The sequence below is a fragment of the Petaurus breviceps genome, unplaced genomic scaffold (genome assembly GCF_028583685.1).
Source record: "Petaurus breviceps papuanus isolate PSGF00001 unplaced genomic scaffold, PetGlider_PUasm1.0 688, whole genome shotgun sequence".
Classification (NCBI taxonomy): Eukaryota; Metazoa; Chordata; class Mammalia; order Diprotodontia; family Petauridae; genus Petaurus; species Petaurus breviceps.
Window position 1 is genome coordinate 22,524,738 of NW_027186457.1, and position 14,497 is coordinate 22,539,234.

The 14,497-nt window shown below is 45.0% G+C and overlaps 1 protein-coding gene across 1 annotated transcript in view; it reads right to left on the minus strand.

Annotated features, from left to right (window-relative positions):
• Positions 1 to 9,010, minus strand: part of SIAH2 (siah E3 ubiquitin protein ligase 2) — a 32,941-nt gene extending 23,931 nt beyond the window's left edge. The window contains exon 1 of the mRNA XM_069104753.1: positions 7,478 to 9,010. Coding sequence (XP_068960854.1) covers positions 7,478 to 7,936 — 459 coding nt within the window. The 5' untranslated portion in view covers positions 7,937 to 9,010. The remainder of the gene's footprint in view (positions 1 to 7,477) is intronic.
• Between the last annotated feature and the right edge of the window lie 5,487 nt (positions 9,011 to 14,497).

A 14,497-nucleotide genomic window follows, 5' to 3' on the forward strand; every position in this document is an offset into this window, starting at 1 on the left:
AGAGAGAGAGAGAGAGAGACAGAGAGAGAGAGAGACAGAGACAGAGATGCAAGGGGGGGTGGAGAGGAAATAAATAAATATTTATATAGTACCTACTAATGCCAGGTACTGTACACTTTTACAAATATCTCATTTGATCCTCACAATAACCAGGGGGAGGGAGGGGGGGAGGAGTAGATGCTATTATTATTCCCATTTTCTTTTTTTTGCTTCTTGGAGGGCAGTTGGGGTTAAGTGACTTGCCCAAGGTCGCACGGCTAGTTTTTGTGTTGTGTTGTAAGGCCGGATTTGAACTCAGGTCCTCTTGACTCCAGGGCCTGTGCTTTATCCACTGTGCCACTATTATTCCCATTTTCAATTGACAAAACTGAAGAAAATGAGATTACTTGACTTGCCCAGGGTCACAAAGTTGGTAAGTGTAAGTATCTAAGGTCAGATTTGAACTGACTCCAGGCCCAGTATTCTTTCTCCATTGTGCCACCAGCTGCCTATATGCCTAGATGGATTCATTTGGAGTCCGGTGACCCTCTCCTAGAATAATGTTTTAAAATGACTAAAACAAAATGCATATGATTGCAAAGGAAATCAATTCTATTCAAATACATTTATGCAAATGTATATATAATAACAAGATCATGGATCTCCATTAAGAACCCTTGCTCTCTCTCATCTCTCCCCACCTCCAGTCTAGCCTATACATGGTTCCCAGGTGAATCTTTATGATGGAGAGATCTCATATGCCATAAGATTGGCTGAAAAACTTGTAATGACTTGACACCCAGCCCTCAGCACCAGTCCCTAGGTGGGATAGATCCTTCACCCCCCTTCCTGCTCTGCATGGGTAGAAAGCACTGCTTGGAACTCTAGTATGGCCTTATCTCTTCTGCCATACCAAACCCCAAAGCACTCATTCTAGCTGGGCATTCAGTTCCCACCATGCTTTGGCTCCAACCTATCTGTCCAGCTCACATATCCTATACTCCATCCAACCTATGTTATTTGTTGTTCAAGGAGTTGGGAAAGTACAGGAACGTGTTCATACTTGCCCGGCATGCCCGCCCTCCCTCCCCTCATTGCTCCAACCTGTCCAGTCACCTTATCTGTTGCTAATATAGGTTATCCTGGACTCTTCTCTCTCATACCCTATCAGTTAGAACATCCCATTGATTCCACCTGTGCTGTGGCTCTTCTGTATTTCCCCCCAACACCGTCCTTATTACCATCTGCCTTGATTTATCACCTTATTGCCTTATTACCATCTACCTATTTCAATAGCTTCCTAAATGGTTTCCCTCCTCCAGGCCTTTATAATCTTCGACGTAGACCTGGTCACGTCACTATTAAAAAAAAGAAAAAAGAGATCCCCCTTAGCCTCCTACTCCTTATTGAGTCAAGTTCAAACTCCCATGCCTGGAATTCAAGGCCCTATACAATCTGGCACCTACCTACCACCATCCAGTGCATTTCATGTTACTCTCACTGTGCATTCTATGCTCCTGATAAATTGAACTCTTCTCTGCTTCCAAGTTCCACATGGTGTCTTTATAATCCTCTCTATGTACCTTTATTCATGCTCTCCTCTTAGGCCTGAAATTCTCTCAGCTCTCCCTACCCTTCCCCTGCTAAATTCTTATCCTATAAAAGCCCAACTCAAATGGCACCTCTTTCAGGAAGTTCTGCCTCAGACTTTCCTTTACATCTCTTAATTTCCTTAACCACAAGCTATATTGTATCAGTTACCTACTTTGTATCACCCACAGCAATGCAGAAAGTGCTGGGCTGAGAATCCGGGAAGACTCCTTCCTGAGTTCAAAAATCTAGCTTCAGACACTAGCTATGTGACTCTGGGAAAGTCACTTAACCCTGTTTGCCTCAGTTTCCTTATCTGTAAAAAGAGCTGGAGATTTAAGAAATGACAAACCAACCCACTGTCTTTGCCAAGAAAACTCCAAATGGGGTCACAAGAATTGGACATGACTGGAATGAATGAACAACTGTAAAAACAACAGTGCTTAGTAGGTCATAAATATCTTTTGAGGATGGAAGTTAGTCCCTGATTAAAAGTCATCTACTCTATGAAAGCTACAGATTCCCCTCAGCTGGAAGGTGATCCCTCCCCAACCTCCTTCCCAGGTCTGGACTAAGTGCTTGGTCATAACTGTTGTAGCAGACTTTCACATTATTAATAAGATCTATCATTTATGACTCTTTAAGGTTTGCAAAGCATTTGATAAATAGAGGGTATCTCCAGAGTCCCCCAAATAGTTAAAAACTAAACTAAGGCTTTGGGGATTCCCCTTATTATCTCACTGTTTCTTCTTATTCATGTAGACACTGTATAGCAGACCAAACACCTAAGGGCCATCTTGTTCTCTGCATAGCTTACACCAGTGGTGGCAACCTCAAAAAGCAAGGATCCCTGTGGGCTGCATACACACGAACATTATCTAAGTTTTACTATATTTTGCTAAATATTTCCCAATTAATTACATTTTGATCTGGTTCAGCCTTGGAAATGTCAGACTGCATGGTGCCATCTGGTTTGTCTTTGACACTTTTGTGTCAAATTTGTTGAGATAAAGCCTCTCCCCCAATCACCTCTGATTCCACAGGAGGAAACTTGAATTTCAAAGCATGATCTGCCCAGTGACACAAAGTCAGGGCAGGGCCTAAATGAGAACTCAGGACTCCTGACTCCATTTCTAGGGTTCTTTCCACTGTGCTCTAATAGAACTTCCATCCAAAGAAGAAGAATTTCACTGCAAAGCTACCTGACAGAAAGGAGGTGTTTAGTCATTCCTGGAATCCAGTTCTCAACTTAAGGGCCTCTGCTCTTTTCTCAACATGTGCCTAAAACATGTTTTCAGGCACTACTAGCTCTGTGACCCTGGGCAAGCCACTCAGCCTCTGTTTGCCTTACTTCCCTCATCTATGAAATGGGAATGATAATGGAGCCTACCTCCAAAGGTGGTTGTCAGGATCAAATGAGATAATATTGGTAAAAGTGCTTAGCAGAGTGCCTGGTATACAGTAAGATCTATATAAATATTAGCTATTATCATGATCATTATTGATGATGATGATCTAATGTTCTTCCACGTTCTGGGGCAAATGCACATGAGAACTTTCAGGTTCCAAGAATGGTCCTGAAAATGATGGAAAGAGTCATTCTAAACTTCTGGTGTAATGGGAGGAACTCTGGCTTTTGAGTCAGAAGACCTAAGTTATACTCCTGGAGACCTTGGTTAAGTAAGTCATTTTATTTCCCTGGACCTCAGTTTCCACATCTGTAAAATGAGGGTGTTGGGTAGATGGCCACTAAGGTCTCTTTTGGCTCTTCTAAGGTCCAAAGTCCAGTAATAAGCTCTTGCCTTTTTTTTTTCATTCAGGTGGCAGGATAGTAGCTGGAGTACTCAATCTGAAGGAAGTAAAGAAATGGGCTTGAATTTCTGGCTGTGTGTCCCTGGGCAAGTCACTTTAAGATTTCTTGGTCTCCATTTTCTCATCTGTCAAATGAGGGAATTAGAGTAGCTGGCCTGAAAGGTCTCCTTCAGCACCAGCTCTGTTGTCTTGTGTTATCCTATGATCTGGGATGAACTTGGCTTTTCCTAATGAACATAAATAACAGTTCCATAAATAGCAACTACTGGTCACCCAAGCTATGGGCTCCCAGTGATTTTTTAACCCATAGTGATTTGGAGAAGTTAGGAACTTGAACCCTTAGCAAATACAAACTTGGGGGAAAAATCCCCAGAAAAAAACTATTCTGACAGTATAGGTTGTCTAATGTTGAGCTCATGTTGTCTCCAAAATAACCCCCACCCAATTATGTGACAGTCAAATTGTCCACGGCTGATCTTAATTAAAAGCAGTGCAGGATAGTGGTCTCCTTTTTCTGACCTACTCCAACACACACACACACACACACACACACACACACACACACACACCATTTCTGCATGAGATATAACAACCATCTCAAACCTTTTCAACCACACAGAAACTCTTAGATTTACTAAAAATCCCTTTACAAATGCACTGTTCTCTGATAAAGATCTTTCCCTCAAGGGAAAGGGGAACTTGCTGTGATTAATACTACTTCTTCACTGCCCTCAAAGAGTCTCACTTTAACCATTTTGTAAATAATCCAACACCCAGGTCAGATGGTGACTTGTGAATAAGTCTGTTTGACATCAAGATTTAATGCAGAGAAATGATGGGAGCTAGGAGACCATAGGCAAGTTCTGACATTGAGTTTTTTTTTTTTTAACACTCCTCTACAAAATTCTTCCCAACTAATTTTCTAGAAAATTATTTTCAACAACTTAGGAAATTCTTTAATCATTCAAAGGCACATTTCATACATAGTTTCCCCCATTCTCCCAATTACCAGATGCTTTTGGGAGGCTAGTGCCAAATTCTTGCTCTATGTCCCTCCCTTTCCAAGATCAGAGAATCAAGAGATTAAGTGACTTTGGGGGCAAACTAGTCTAACTCCCCATTTTACAGATGAGGATATTATGCTCAAACTTTCAAGCACAGGACCTGGTACAAATTAAGACACTTAATTAAATGCCTGTTGTTTGATGTCTCCAGGTCACAGAGGAAGTAAATGACATAGCCTGAAGTCAAATCCATGTTTTATTTTTTTACTCCAAATCCAATATTCTGTTCACACACACACACACACACATACATTCATTTTTCAAAACTGATGTTGAGAGATGAATTGACAGGGCCAGGATCACAGAGTTAATGGCAAAACTGGGATCAGAGCTCAGTCCTGCCAGCAAGCATGCTTTTCCCCCTGTAAGTTTACACATTTGTATCTAGAGTCTTCTCCCCTTCTCCCTCATCCCACTTTCCATCACTCAGCTGACCAAGGATTAAGATGTTTAGAAATAACTGCAAGGCAGTTGCCTGACCACTCTGAACAATAACCAGCTTCACTGAGGGCTTGGAAGGAAGAGGAGGAAGCTTCAGTTTGGACCTCAGGACAACCAAAGCTGGGGGAAAATGATAGCAATTCCATAAATCATTTCCAGAAGAAACAATGATGCCAATCCAGATTCTACTGAAGCTTGGTTCAAGTACATTGAGTTGAGCATCTCTTTTATTTTAAACAGCATTTTATTTTAGCTTGCAAAATGATACATCTGCTCATTGCATCCCTCCCTACAACTTATTCCAAGAGGCTGCCAAATCCCCAAACTGAAAGTTGACTTCCCCCATTCCTATCCTTTTGCATTCTTCAAAGACAACTTCACTTTGAAGAACAACTTTTGGCTTAACAGGAACTAGCCAGCTTAACCTATCCTGAAAGTGAAACTTATGCTGTTAATTACACTACACCAGCAATCTCATGTGTCTTTATCCTCCCTTCCTCTTTGGTGCAGTCACAATAGTTTTTTGAAACCAAAGGAGTATGGGGGGGGGGGGGCGGAGGAAAGGGGAAGAGAAGTAGTGATCTCAACACTTATAAGCAGGTCTCATAACTAGAGAATATTTCTCTTAATTTAGGTTTGGCAATTAGAGTTCATTCTAGTCACATTTTTTCCACTTGCCACTTCAATGAGAAGAAGAAATCCACCCCACAGTCTCTTCTGTCCCACATGGAGTTTCACTGTATTTCTAAACAGGCAAAAGTTTTCCATCATAGATTCATCTCTTCTTTCTATACAGCCACATCATTCTCATGGGTTTCATCAAGTGACTCTAAGAATTTAAACTCCAGAAAATGTTTCTTCCCCCAAAATATAATTTATAAGAAAAATTTCTACAGTGAATTGCTAGAATTAAAAAGTAAAGGTTTAGTGGCTAAACTGAGCTTCTGAGGATGTAAAGAAGTGATATAACACTTATGAAGTAAAAAAGGTAGTCTCTGAAGACCTATGTGGGATTGTGAGATGGACAAAAAAAACCCAACCTATTGTAGTGAATTAGGTTTCACAACTCAAGTGATACTGATTTGCTTCAAACCCTTACATAATACTTTATTTTAAGCTTACTCTGTGACAGTATAACACCAAATTAAGTCATTCGTTTTCACCTGACTACAATTCCCCAGCTCTAATTCCCCAGTGAATTTTCAATTTAAAAGAAGCACTTGTCCTACAAAATAAGAAATGCCAAGGGACAAATGACTCCTAAAATGGCCCATGAGGATGCCTAGTTTTTCTCCTCCCTATGTTCAAAAGTATGATAGTGTTTACATAAGTTTCTGAGTTTGGTCCATTATCACTAACCTTTCTGAGCTGAGTTTTCCATTCTGTAAAATGGGGGTAACACCATCTGTAGGACCTACATCTTAGGGCTGTTGTGGGCTCAAAGGAGATAATTTACAGAAAGCCCTTTGCTAACCTGAAAGTGTTTTGTGTCATTATTTTTATTACTATGATGATGGAATAACTGTAGCAAAGTAATAATGTCTAGAGATTAATGGGTTAATTCAGAGGTAATTCTGAAAAGGTCAGTTATACCAAAAAACACTCTCTAGGCTCATCTTTCCATTATATATATATATATATATATATACACACACACACACACACACACACACATACATACATACACACACATATCTGCATGAAAATTTAATTTTGGAGCACTTCACCTAAGATATGCAACAACTTTTCCCTGATGGTCTCATCTTATAGTTAGAGGAGGACATAAGGCTTAGTGAATGCACCTGATGGGGGGGGGGGGGGGATGTTATGCGACGCACAAAGTACTAAGTAGACTCTCCCAAGAGTCAGTGAGCAAGGGAACAGGAGAAATTTTCAGGCCTAGAAAGTGAACTCCAGATCAAGGAAGGAGAATAACCAATTCCTGTCAAGTCTTGGCATCAGGGGCTCTCTTTCCTTCCTCCTAAGCATCTTTGAACATCTCATTCCAAATTTTATTTTGGTAGCCATCTCCAGAGTGCCAACAAGAGGGTTTGTATCACCATACGAATTCCCCCAAAAGAACCCAGAAAGGAACAGGAGTGAGGTGGGAGGGGGCAGAGAGGAAGAGGAAGTTACAGTATTTTGTGTTGCAATGGAGAATGAGACAGGTAAGGGAAGAATGTGGGGAATCCAATGACCCTGCCCTGGTTTGGAGGTTGGGGGAGTGGTACCCAGGGCCTGTAATACAGTTTTAGGGAAAGGTATGAAAACATGAAGCGGGTACCTTAGATCACAGATCTCACATTGGAAGGAAATTTAGAGGTCGTTACGTTCTACTACCCCATTTTACTGATGAGGAAACAGGCTCAGGGAGGTCCAGCGACTAGCCGAGGGTCACACAGCTAGTGGTGACACTGAACCCAGGCCTTCCAAACGCCGATTCCCCGGCTCTATCTTCTCCACTCCCCCTAGGTGACCGCCCTCATTCGCCTGCCTCTCCCTACCAGCCATCTGAAGCAAGAGCGCGCCCCTAGATACTCGGCGGTGGAAGGGCAGTAAGAATTTCTACCTAGCACCTGGGGCTTACTCACCTTGCAGGGAAATAGCACAGCAGAGGCCACTTTTTCCATGGCCAGGTTCCTGATGCTAGGGGTCAGGGATCCCCGGCACGTCGGGCAGCAGCTCAGCTTCTGGCGGCATTGGTTACAGACCAAGTGGCCGGCCTGGCACTGCAGGATCGGGGGCAGGACATAGTCAAAACAGACCGGGCACTCGAAGAGCGAAGTCAGCTCGTGGTGCTGGGGAGAGACCGGCCCGCCGCCGCCGCCGCCGCCTCCTCCAGGGCCTGAGATCACTGCGGCCGCGGCGGCCACCGCGGACGAGCCAGGTCCGGCAGCCGAGATGGTGGCGGCGGCCGGGGGCGCAGCCTGGGACTGGGGGTGTTGCTGTGCCTGTTGCTGTTGCGGAGGCTGCTGCTGCTGCTGCTGCGAAGGCTGCTGTTTGCCACAGGGTTTGTTAGCACCGGGTCCGGTGGAGGACGGGCGGCTCATCGCGTTCCGAACCAACCATCGAATTGTGGGCGCCGATCGGCAGGGGCACAGAAATCAACCCACTCCCTTCCCGCTGGGGTGTTTCGGTGTGAAGCACCAACCGCGGCCTCCCCGGGACCGCCCACTGCTCCGGGGAAGCAAGCCGGGCCGAGCCAAGAGGCGGGGAGCTCCGAGGAGCCGTCTCTGCCAGCCGCCGCCGCCGATTGGCCGCCTCCAGCGTTCCAACGATATCTCGGGGTCCCTGCAACGTCTCGGTGTCCCAGCGATGTCTCAGCTCTCCAAAGGCGTCTTCAAAAGCGGCTGCTCCCACCGGCCCCAGAAGCCCCGGGCTCGCCTTCCTCTCTCTTCAGCCAGCTCTCGCCACGCCTATCCACCTCCGCCAGGCCACAAGGAGTACCACCTGCCTGCCCCCCCTTCCAGCCTGACCGGGAACCAAATCCGTGCGCGGAGCCTCAGCCCACCCGCTTCTGGAACAGTATCTGACGCAAGAGACCGAGGCGACGTGACGCCACGCACACGTGCGTGATTTCGCCCAGCCACTGCGCGGCAGGGACTGGCAGGGGCAGGTTGCCCACCGAGCTTGACTCCGCCCGGCTTCGCGGCGGGGCGTGGACTGAGGCGTTCCCCGCCTAGAGGAGGGAGGGAGGGGCCTGCTTGTTGTGCTGGCCAAGTTTCCTGGCAGCCCCTGGAAGCTGCCCTTGGCATTGAGCGGCTTCCCTGCTTGGAGCCGGCGAGGCGTTGGTTGCCAGAGTGGGGATTTCGCATCTCCGGGTTTTAGCTGCTTTTAAGCTCCAGAGGGAGGGAGCGAGAGCCCTGACAGCCCAGCGTGAGGCTAGCGCCCCTCCTCCACTCTCCCCCCGGCATTCAGTCTTCCCAGACGGCAGATCTTGTTTTCAGCCACGCCCGAGCACACTGGGTAGCAACCTGGGCAGAGTCATTCTAAAACCAGAAAGACCACTGTATACTCTGCCAATAGATGTTTTTTTTTTTTAATAGCCATCACTTGGCATAATGCTGGGCATATAGTCTTCGCGTAATCATCCATATCGATTGACTGACTCTGCCTTGTGTGCTCCGTGGGGGCAAAGAAGGTGGGTGCTGGAAGCCCTAACGTTAGGTCCTCTTGAGGATGGAGGTTTTCCTTGACAGCAGTCAGAAGACTGGGCTCCCCTGTGGAAGGTTTGCTGGAGGGGAGTCGCCTTTCTAATAGATCATTTACACGTGTGGGCCCTTGTTTTGGCGGCCATGGAGGAGAGGAGCCTTCAGCTGGCAAGCAAAACAGGGCATGTGTAAGTAACCAGGCCGTGAAGCTCCCTGATCCTGGTCCCCGTGACCATCCAGTGTGGACTGGCTGTGCTCTTTGCAGTCTGGCCAGTTTTCTGAGCAGTGGCACTTTTGCTAGGATGGGATCAGAGAAAGGAGCTGAAACAGCGGCCCCACCCTCCCCTTTTTAAATCAGCTGGTCAATCAACCTGCTAAGGGCTACTTCTGTTCAATGTTAACCGGTGCTTTTTGAATGCCTACAAGAAAGAATTCGGGGACCCATGGGGAAAGAAGGCTTGCATTTAGGGCTGAGCTGGGAAATATTTAACAATCAGCTCTTCAAAAAAAAAAAGTGGAGTGGAACACACTTTTTAAAGCTTTAATCTGCATTAACGTTTTCTCCGTCTTTTCAGTCTAGACAATCAAAACAATAAAACAGGTCATTGATACATATCAGTCATTTCTAGCATTTGCTGATTTCCAAGGTGTAATTGCTCACAGCACTGTCAGGGTCAGGCCCTAGCAAACCCCTGCTTGCATTGACCCCACCCCAGACATTTAATAGTTGTGTGACCACGGTCAAGGTCCTTATCTCCTCTGACCCTCCCTTTCTTCATCTGTGAAAAGGAGACAATATTACCCGTGGTTCATACCACTCAGGGGTGGGGAAGATCACACAGGATTATGGATCTAGTATGCCCTGAACATTTTAAATCACTTTCATAGTCACTAGGAAAAGGTCAGCTGTCATTTCTGTATCACTAAGTGACATTCCTAAAACACAGATCTTCTACTATGTCACCTCCTTGTTCAGCAAACTTCTGTGACTGTTACTTCTGGGATCTAAAACAAACCCTTCTGCTGGGCATTGATTTAAAGTACTTCCAAACCTTCCCAGCCTTATTATACATTATTACCCTTCATACACCACACAGTCCAGCCAAACAGGCCTTGATGTTTATCCCATGGCATTGCATCTCCTAGTCTCCTGCCTTTGCAGTGGCTGCCCCTCCACCCCCCATTCTTGGAATGAGCTCCCCTCCTGGCCTCTGCCCCATAGAATCCCTGCTTTCCTTCCAAGTTCAGTTCAATGGCTTGCATTCTAAATGGGGCCTTTCCTGATTGCCCCCCCATCCCAGTGCTTCTCACCCCCCCCCCAAATGTTCATATGTTTATTACATTTGTATCCCTTCTCCTTTCTCCTCCCCCAACCCAACAGAGTGGGAGTTCTTAGCCTTTTGTGTACCATGGATTTCTTTGGCAGTCTGGTGAAGCCTATGGACCCCTTCTTAGGGGAATGTTTTTAAATGCATAAAATAAAAGACATGGGATTAAAAAGGAAACCAAAGATATTGAAATATTGTCTATAGACAGGAAGACTGCAATCATGTGTGACCCAGCAGGTGGGTTTAACAACAGCAATTTCAGAGTAATGATGAGCACAAATGATATTATGGGATAACGGTAACATCTGTAATATGATAAGAGAACATCTCTGATTTCTTTTGGTGTCCAAGTCCATTACTGTCGTTTGTCACCCACATTGGTTATTGAAGGAAATGCTAAAATTTAGTTCAAGATTAGTGAAAAAATGATGTACTTTTTTCCCCATTCACGTTCATGGATCCCCTGAAATCTGTCCATGACCCTTCAGGGTCTCTGGACCCAGGTTCAAGAAGCCCTGCCATAGAATGTCAGCTCCTCCAGGGCAAGGATGCCTTGGATTTAGGATGACCCAGAGCAGACACTAGAGACTGGCTGAATACTATTAAGGAACAGGAAGTTGAAATCTTGGAATAATTGCTGGTAGCTAATATTTATATAGTGCTTACTCTATCAGGCAATGTCCTAAGGATTTGACAATTATAATTTAATTTAATCCTCACAACAACTTTGGGAGGTAGGTGCAATTGTTATCTCATATTCCAGATGAGGAAACTGAGGCAGACACAGGTTAAAGAGACTTACCCAAGGTCATACACAGCTAGTAAGGTTCTGAGGCTGGATTCAAACTCAGATCCTCTGAGTCTATGCACTGTGCAGATAGAATAGTCTGGGCATTCTCTGTAGTGTTTTTGAGATCATTCCCTAAGATTTCAAAAGACTGAGGGAATGCCTTTGGGAAAACATCAAGGGGCCTTGCTTCTGAAAATATGCTGGGGTGGTGGTGTCTCTGCATCAGAGTTTCTAAGGATCCCCATGGCCATGGGGCTCTGATGAAGAGATGCAAGTGGTTTGAATAGGGTTTTCTCTCAATTAACTGCATGATTCAGGAGAAGACATGGGGAAAGTATTACACAGTCAAGTAATTGGAAGCATGGTGTTGCAAGAAAACCAGGTACTCCACTGGGAGCTGGGATACCTGAGTAGTGGTCTGGCTTTGCTAGTAACTAGAATACAACTGTGCCCCCAGCAGTTGGGACTGTTTTTATCTACACTCATACCCCAGTGTATACAGTAGGAATTTCATAAGTGTTTACTGGGTGGGACCCAAGTGCTTTGTACGACCAAGATCTTGTTCCTTTGGCCACTGCTGATACAATTCCTGGGGGATTGTTTTGGCTTTCTCATTCATAGGAAGCACTCAGGATTTATAGATTTTTATATCCATGGCACTGGGCTACGGCAATCCAAAGATAAAAGTGAAAGAATCTCTGCCCTCAAAGAGCTTACACTCTATGGGGAGAAATAGAAACAAAAATACCAGAGAGGAAGCACTCAGGGTTAGTAGATAGTGTTCAGGGTCAGTAGCACATATTAAGTGCTTGTTTGTATACATTGTGCTGAGCTGTGGCAATGCAAAGATAAAAGTGAAGCAATTTCTGCCCTCAAAGAGTTTACATTCTTTTTTAAAAATTTTTTTTTTTATTAATTTGTTTCCTTTTAGTTTACAGGATTCAATTCCACAATTCTTTGAGTTTCACATTTCTCATAAGTAGGTACATATTAGGACTGAATGGGACCTTAGCCTAGTCTAAGGGGTCATTTTTAGTAAAGGAGTGACTGTCCCCACTTCACCCAGATCTTTTTGACTCATTTCATTTGCATCTGACTCTTTGTGGCCCCATTTGTGTTTTTCTTGGCAGAGATACTGAAGTGGTTTGCTAGGTCATTTTCCAGATTAGGAAACTAAGTCAACAGAGTTAAGTGATTTACCCAGGGTCACACAGCTAGTAAGTGTCTGAGGCCAGATTTGAGCTCAGGAAATGAGTCTCCCTGATTCCTTTGAAAGTCCCTGTGGTCCAGGGTACTGAGTGTGGGATATGTGGAGTGTCTGGGAACGAATTCTGGCTTTGCCACTTGTTATGGGCATGCATGGAAGTCACTGTGATGGAATCCTAATAAAGCTGCCCCCAGTACCAGTATTCTAACTTCATTATGGGCCTCAGTGAATAACAGGCATGTCCTGATTTAACCACACAATCTGGCTTTAACCACACCATAGGCTCCCAGACTCAATCATAGGACTCAGTGAATAGCAGGCCCACTCCCCCTATCTAGCCATTGTCCCCTCTCCTCAATGTCCTGACTTCTTTATACATGGCTCACTGTCTCACTAGAACGGCAAGTGTGTCCATGAGCTCCTATTTCTTACAGAAACAGCAGGCGTGTCCACGATGGGATACCAGCCACTCCCTCTACCTAGCCACTGCCCCTAGACCCATTCCTCGGGATGCGTGTGTCTGCATGGGTGTGTCCATGCAGTCAATCACAACCATATCCATCTACTCTCAAAGAGGACCACAATACTCACTCAGTCAGAAAGCAGCATCATCAAGATACCAGCAGGATGTGGACCCCAAAACAATAGAAGGGACTTTCCCTAAGTAGGCACCTGTGCAGTAATAGTAAAGAACTGACCTAGAGTGAACTTTTAATGGAGAGAGGCTTATTACAACATAATTATCATGCATATGAGCCCCACCGAATGTGTTTTTCTGTGTGCATTGTGGGTAACTACACCAGCATCCCCTGAGGCTGGTACCCCTCCTCCATTACCTAATCCCTTGTCAAACCCCTCCTACCTTTTTAATATTCATAATTTTTGTTGTGTAATCAGCATCATTACACTATAAATTCACCTCTGTTGCCTTACTAAGTTTCTGGTTTCTCTTGGAACTCAGTCCATTGGAGGCGTCATTCCCAATAAATGCCTATACTTGGGTTAGAGGTGGTCTGACTGAATTCTTTGAGATGACAGTTCCCCACAACACACCATGAAACCTCAAAAATGGACCTCTCTGGGCCCCAGTTTCCTCATTTGTCAAGTGAAGGGGTTAGACTAAGGTCCCATCCAGCTCTATGGCTAGGACCCCACTGCCCAAGAGTCTTTTATTTCTACATACTCTTCAGAACATGCTTAAGAGCCCTTCTCCCTTTATGTTTTTCTTTTTTTCCTTTCTTCTTTTTTTTTTGGAGGGGGGAAGGTAGGGCAGTTGGGGTTAAGTGACTTACCCAAGGTCACATGGCTAGTTTTGTGTTAAGTGTCTGAGGTCAAATTTGAACTCAGGACCTCCTGACTCCAGGGCCGGTGCTCTATTGACTGTGCTACCTAGCTGCCCCCAAAATTATTCTAATCACATAGTATCTGTTATGCTGCCGCCATCCCAGTGGAGATTCTAATCACTTCTCATCTGAATTTTTGTAATAACCTCATGAGTGATCCCTGCCTTTAACTTCTCCCTTTGCCAAACCACCCTTGCATATTTGCATAATAAACCTGGTTGAGGTCCCTCTCCTGCTCCAAAGTCTTTGTTGTTGTTCAGTCATACCCAACTCTTTGTCACCCCATTTGGGGTTTTCTTGGCAAACATGATGGAGCAGTTTGCTATTTCCTTCTCCAGCTCATTTTATAGATGAGGAAACCGAGGCAAACAGCATTAAGTGATTTGTCCAGGGTCACACAGCTGTTAAGTGTCTGAGGCTGGATTTGAACTCAGGAAGATGAGTCTTCCTGATTCCAGGCCCAGCGCTCTGGGCACTATGGCACCACCTAGCTGCCTCTAAGTCTTTGGTGGCTCCCTATTACCATGAGGATAAAATACAAATTCTCAGCTTAGTATTTACAAACGTTTTTAATTAATTCGAAACTACTTTTAGTACTTATACTTTAGGACTTAGCCTGCCTTCCAGACCAACTGGATTTACTAGTTGTAATCGGTCTCACCCTGCTCTCACGCACCTCTGGGCCTGGAATGCATTCTCTCCCCATCTGCACCCCTTGCAATTCTTCTCTTCAGTCCTCTTCTAGAACCTCCCCTCCAGATCCAAGTGGCATCTTTCTCCTTTTTTGGATCT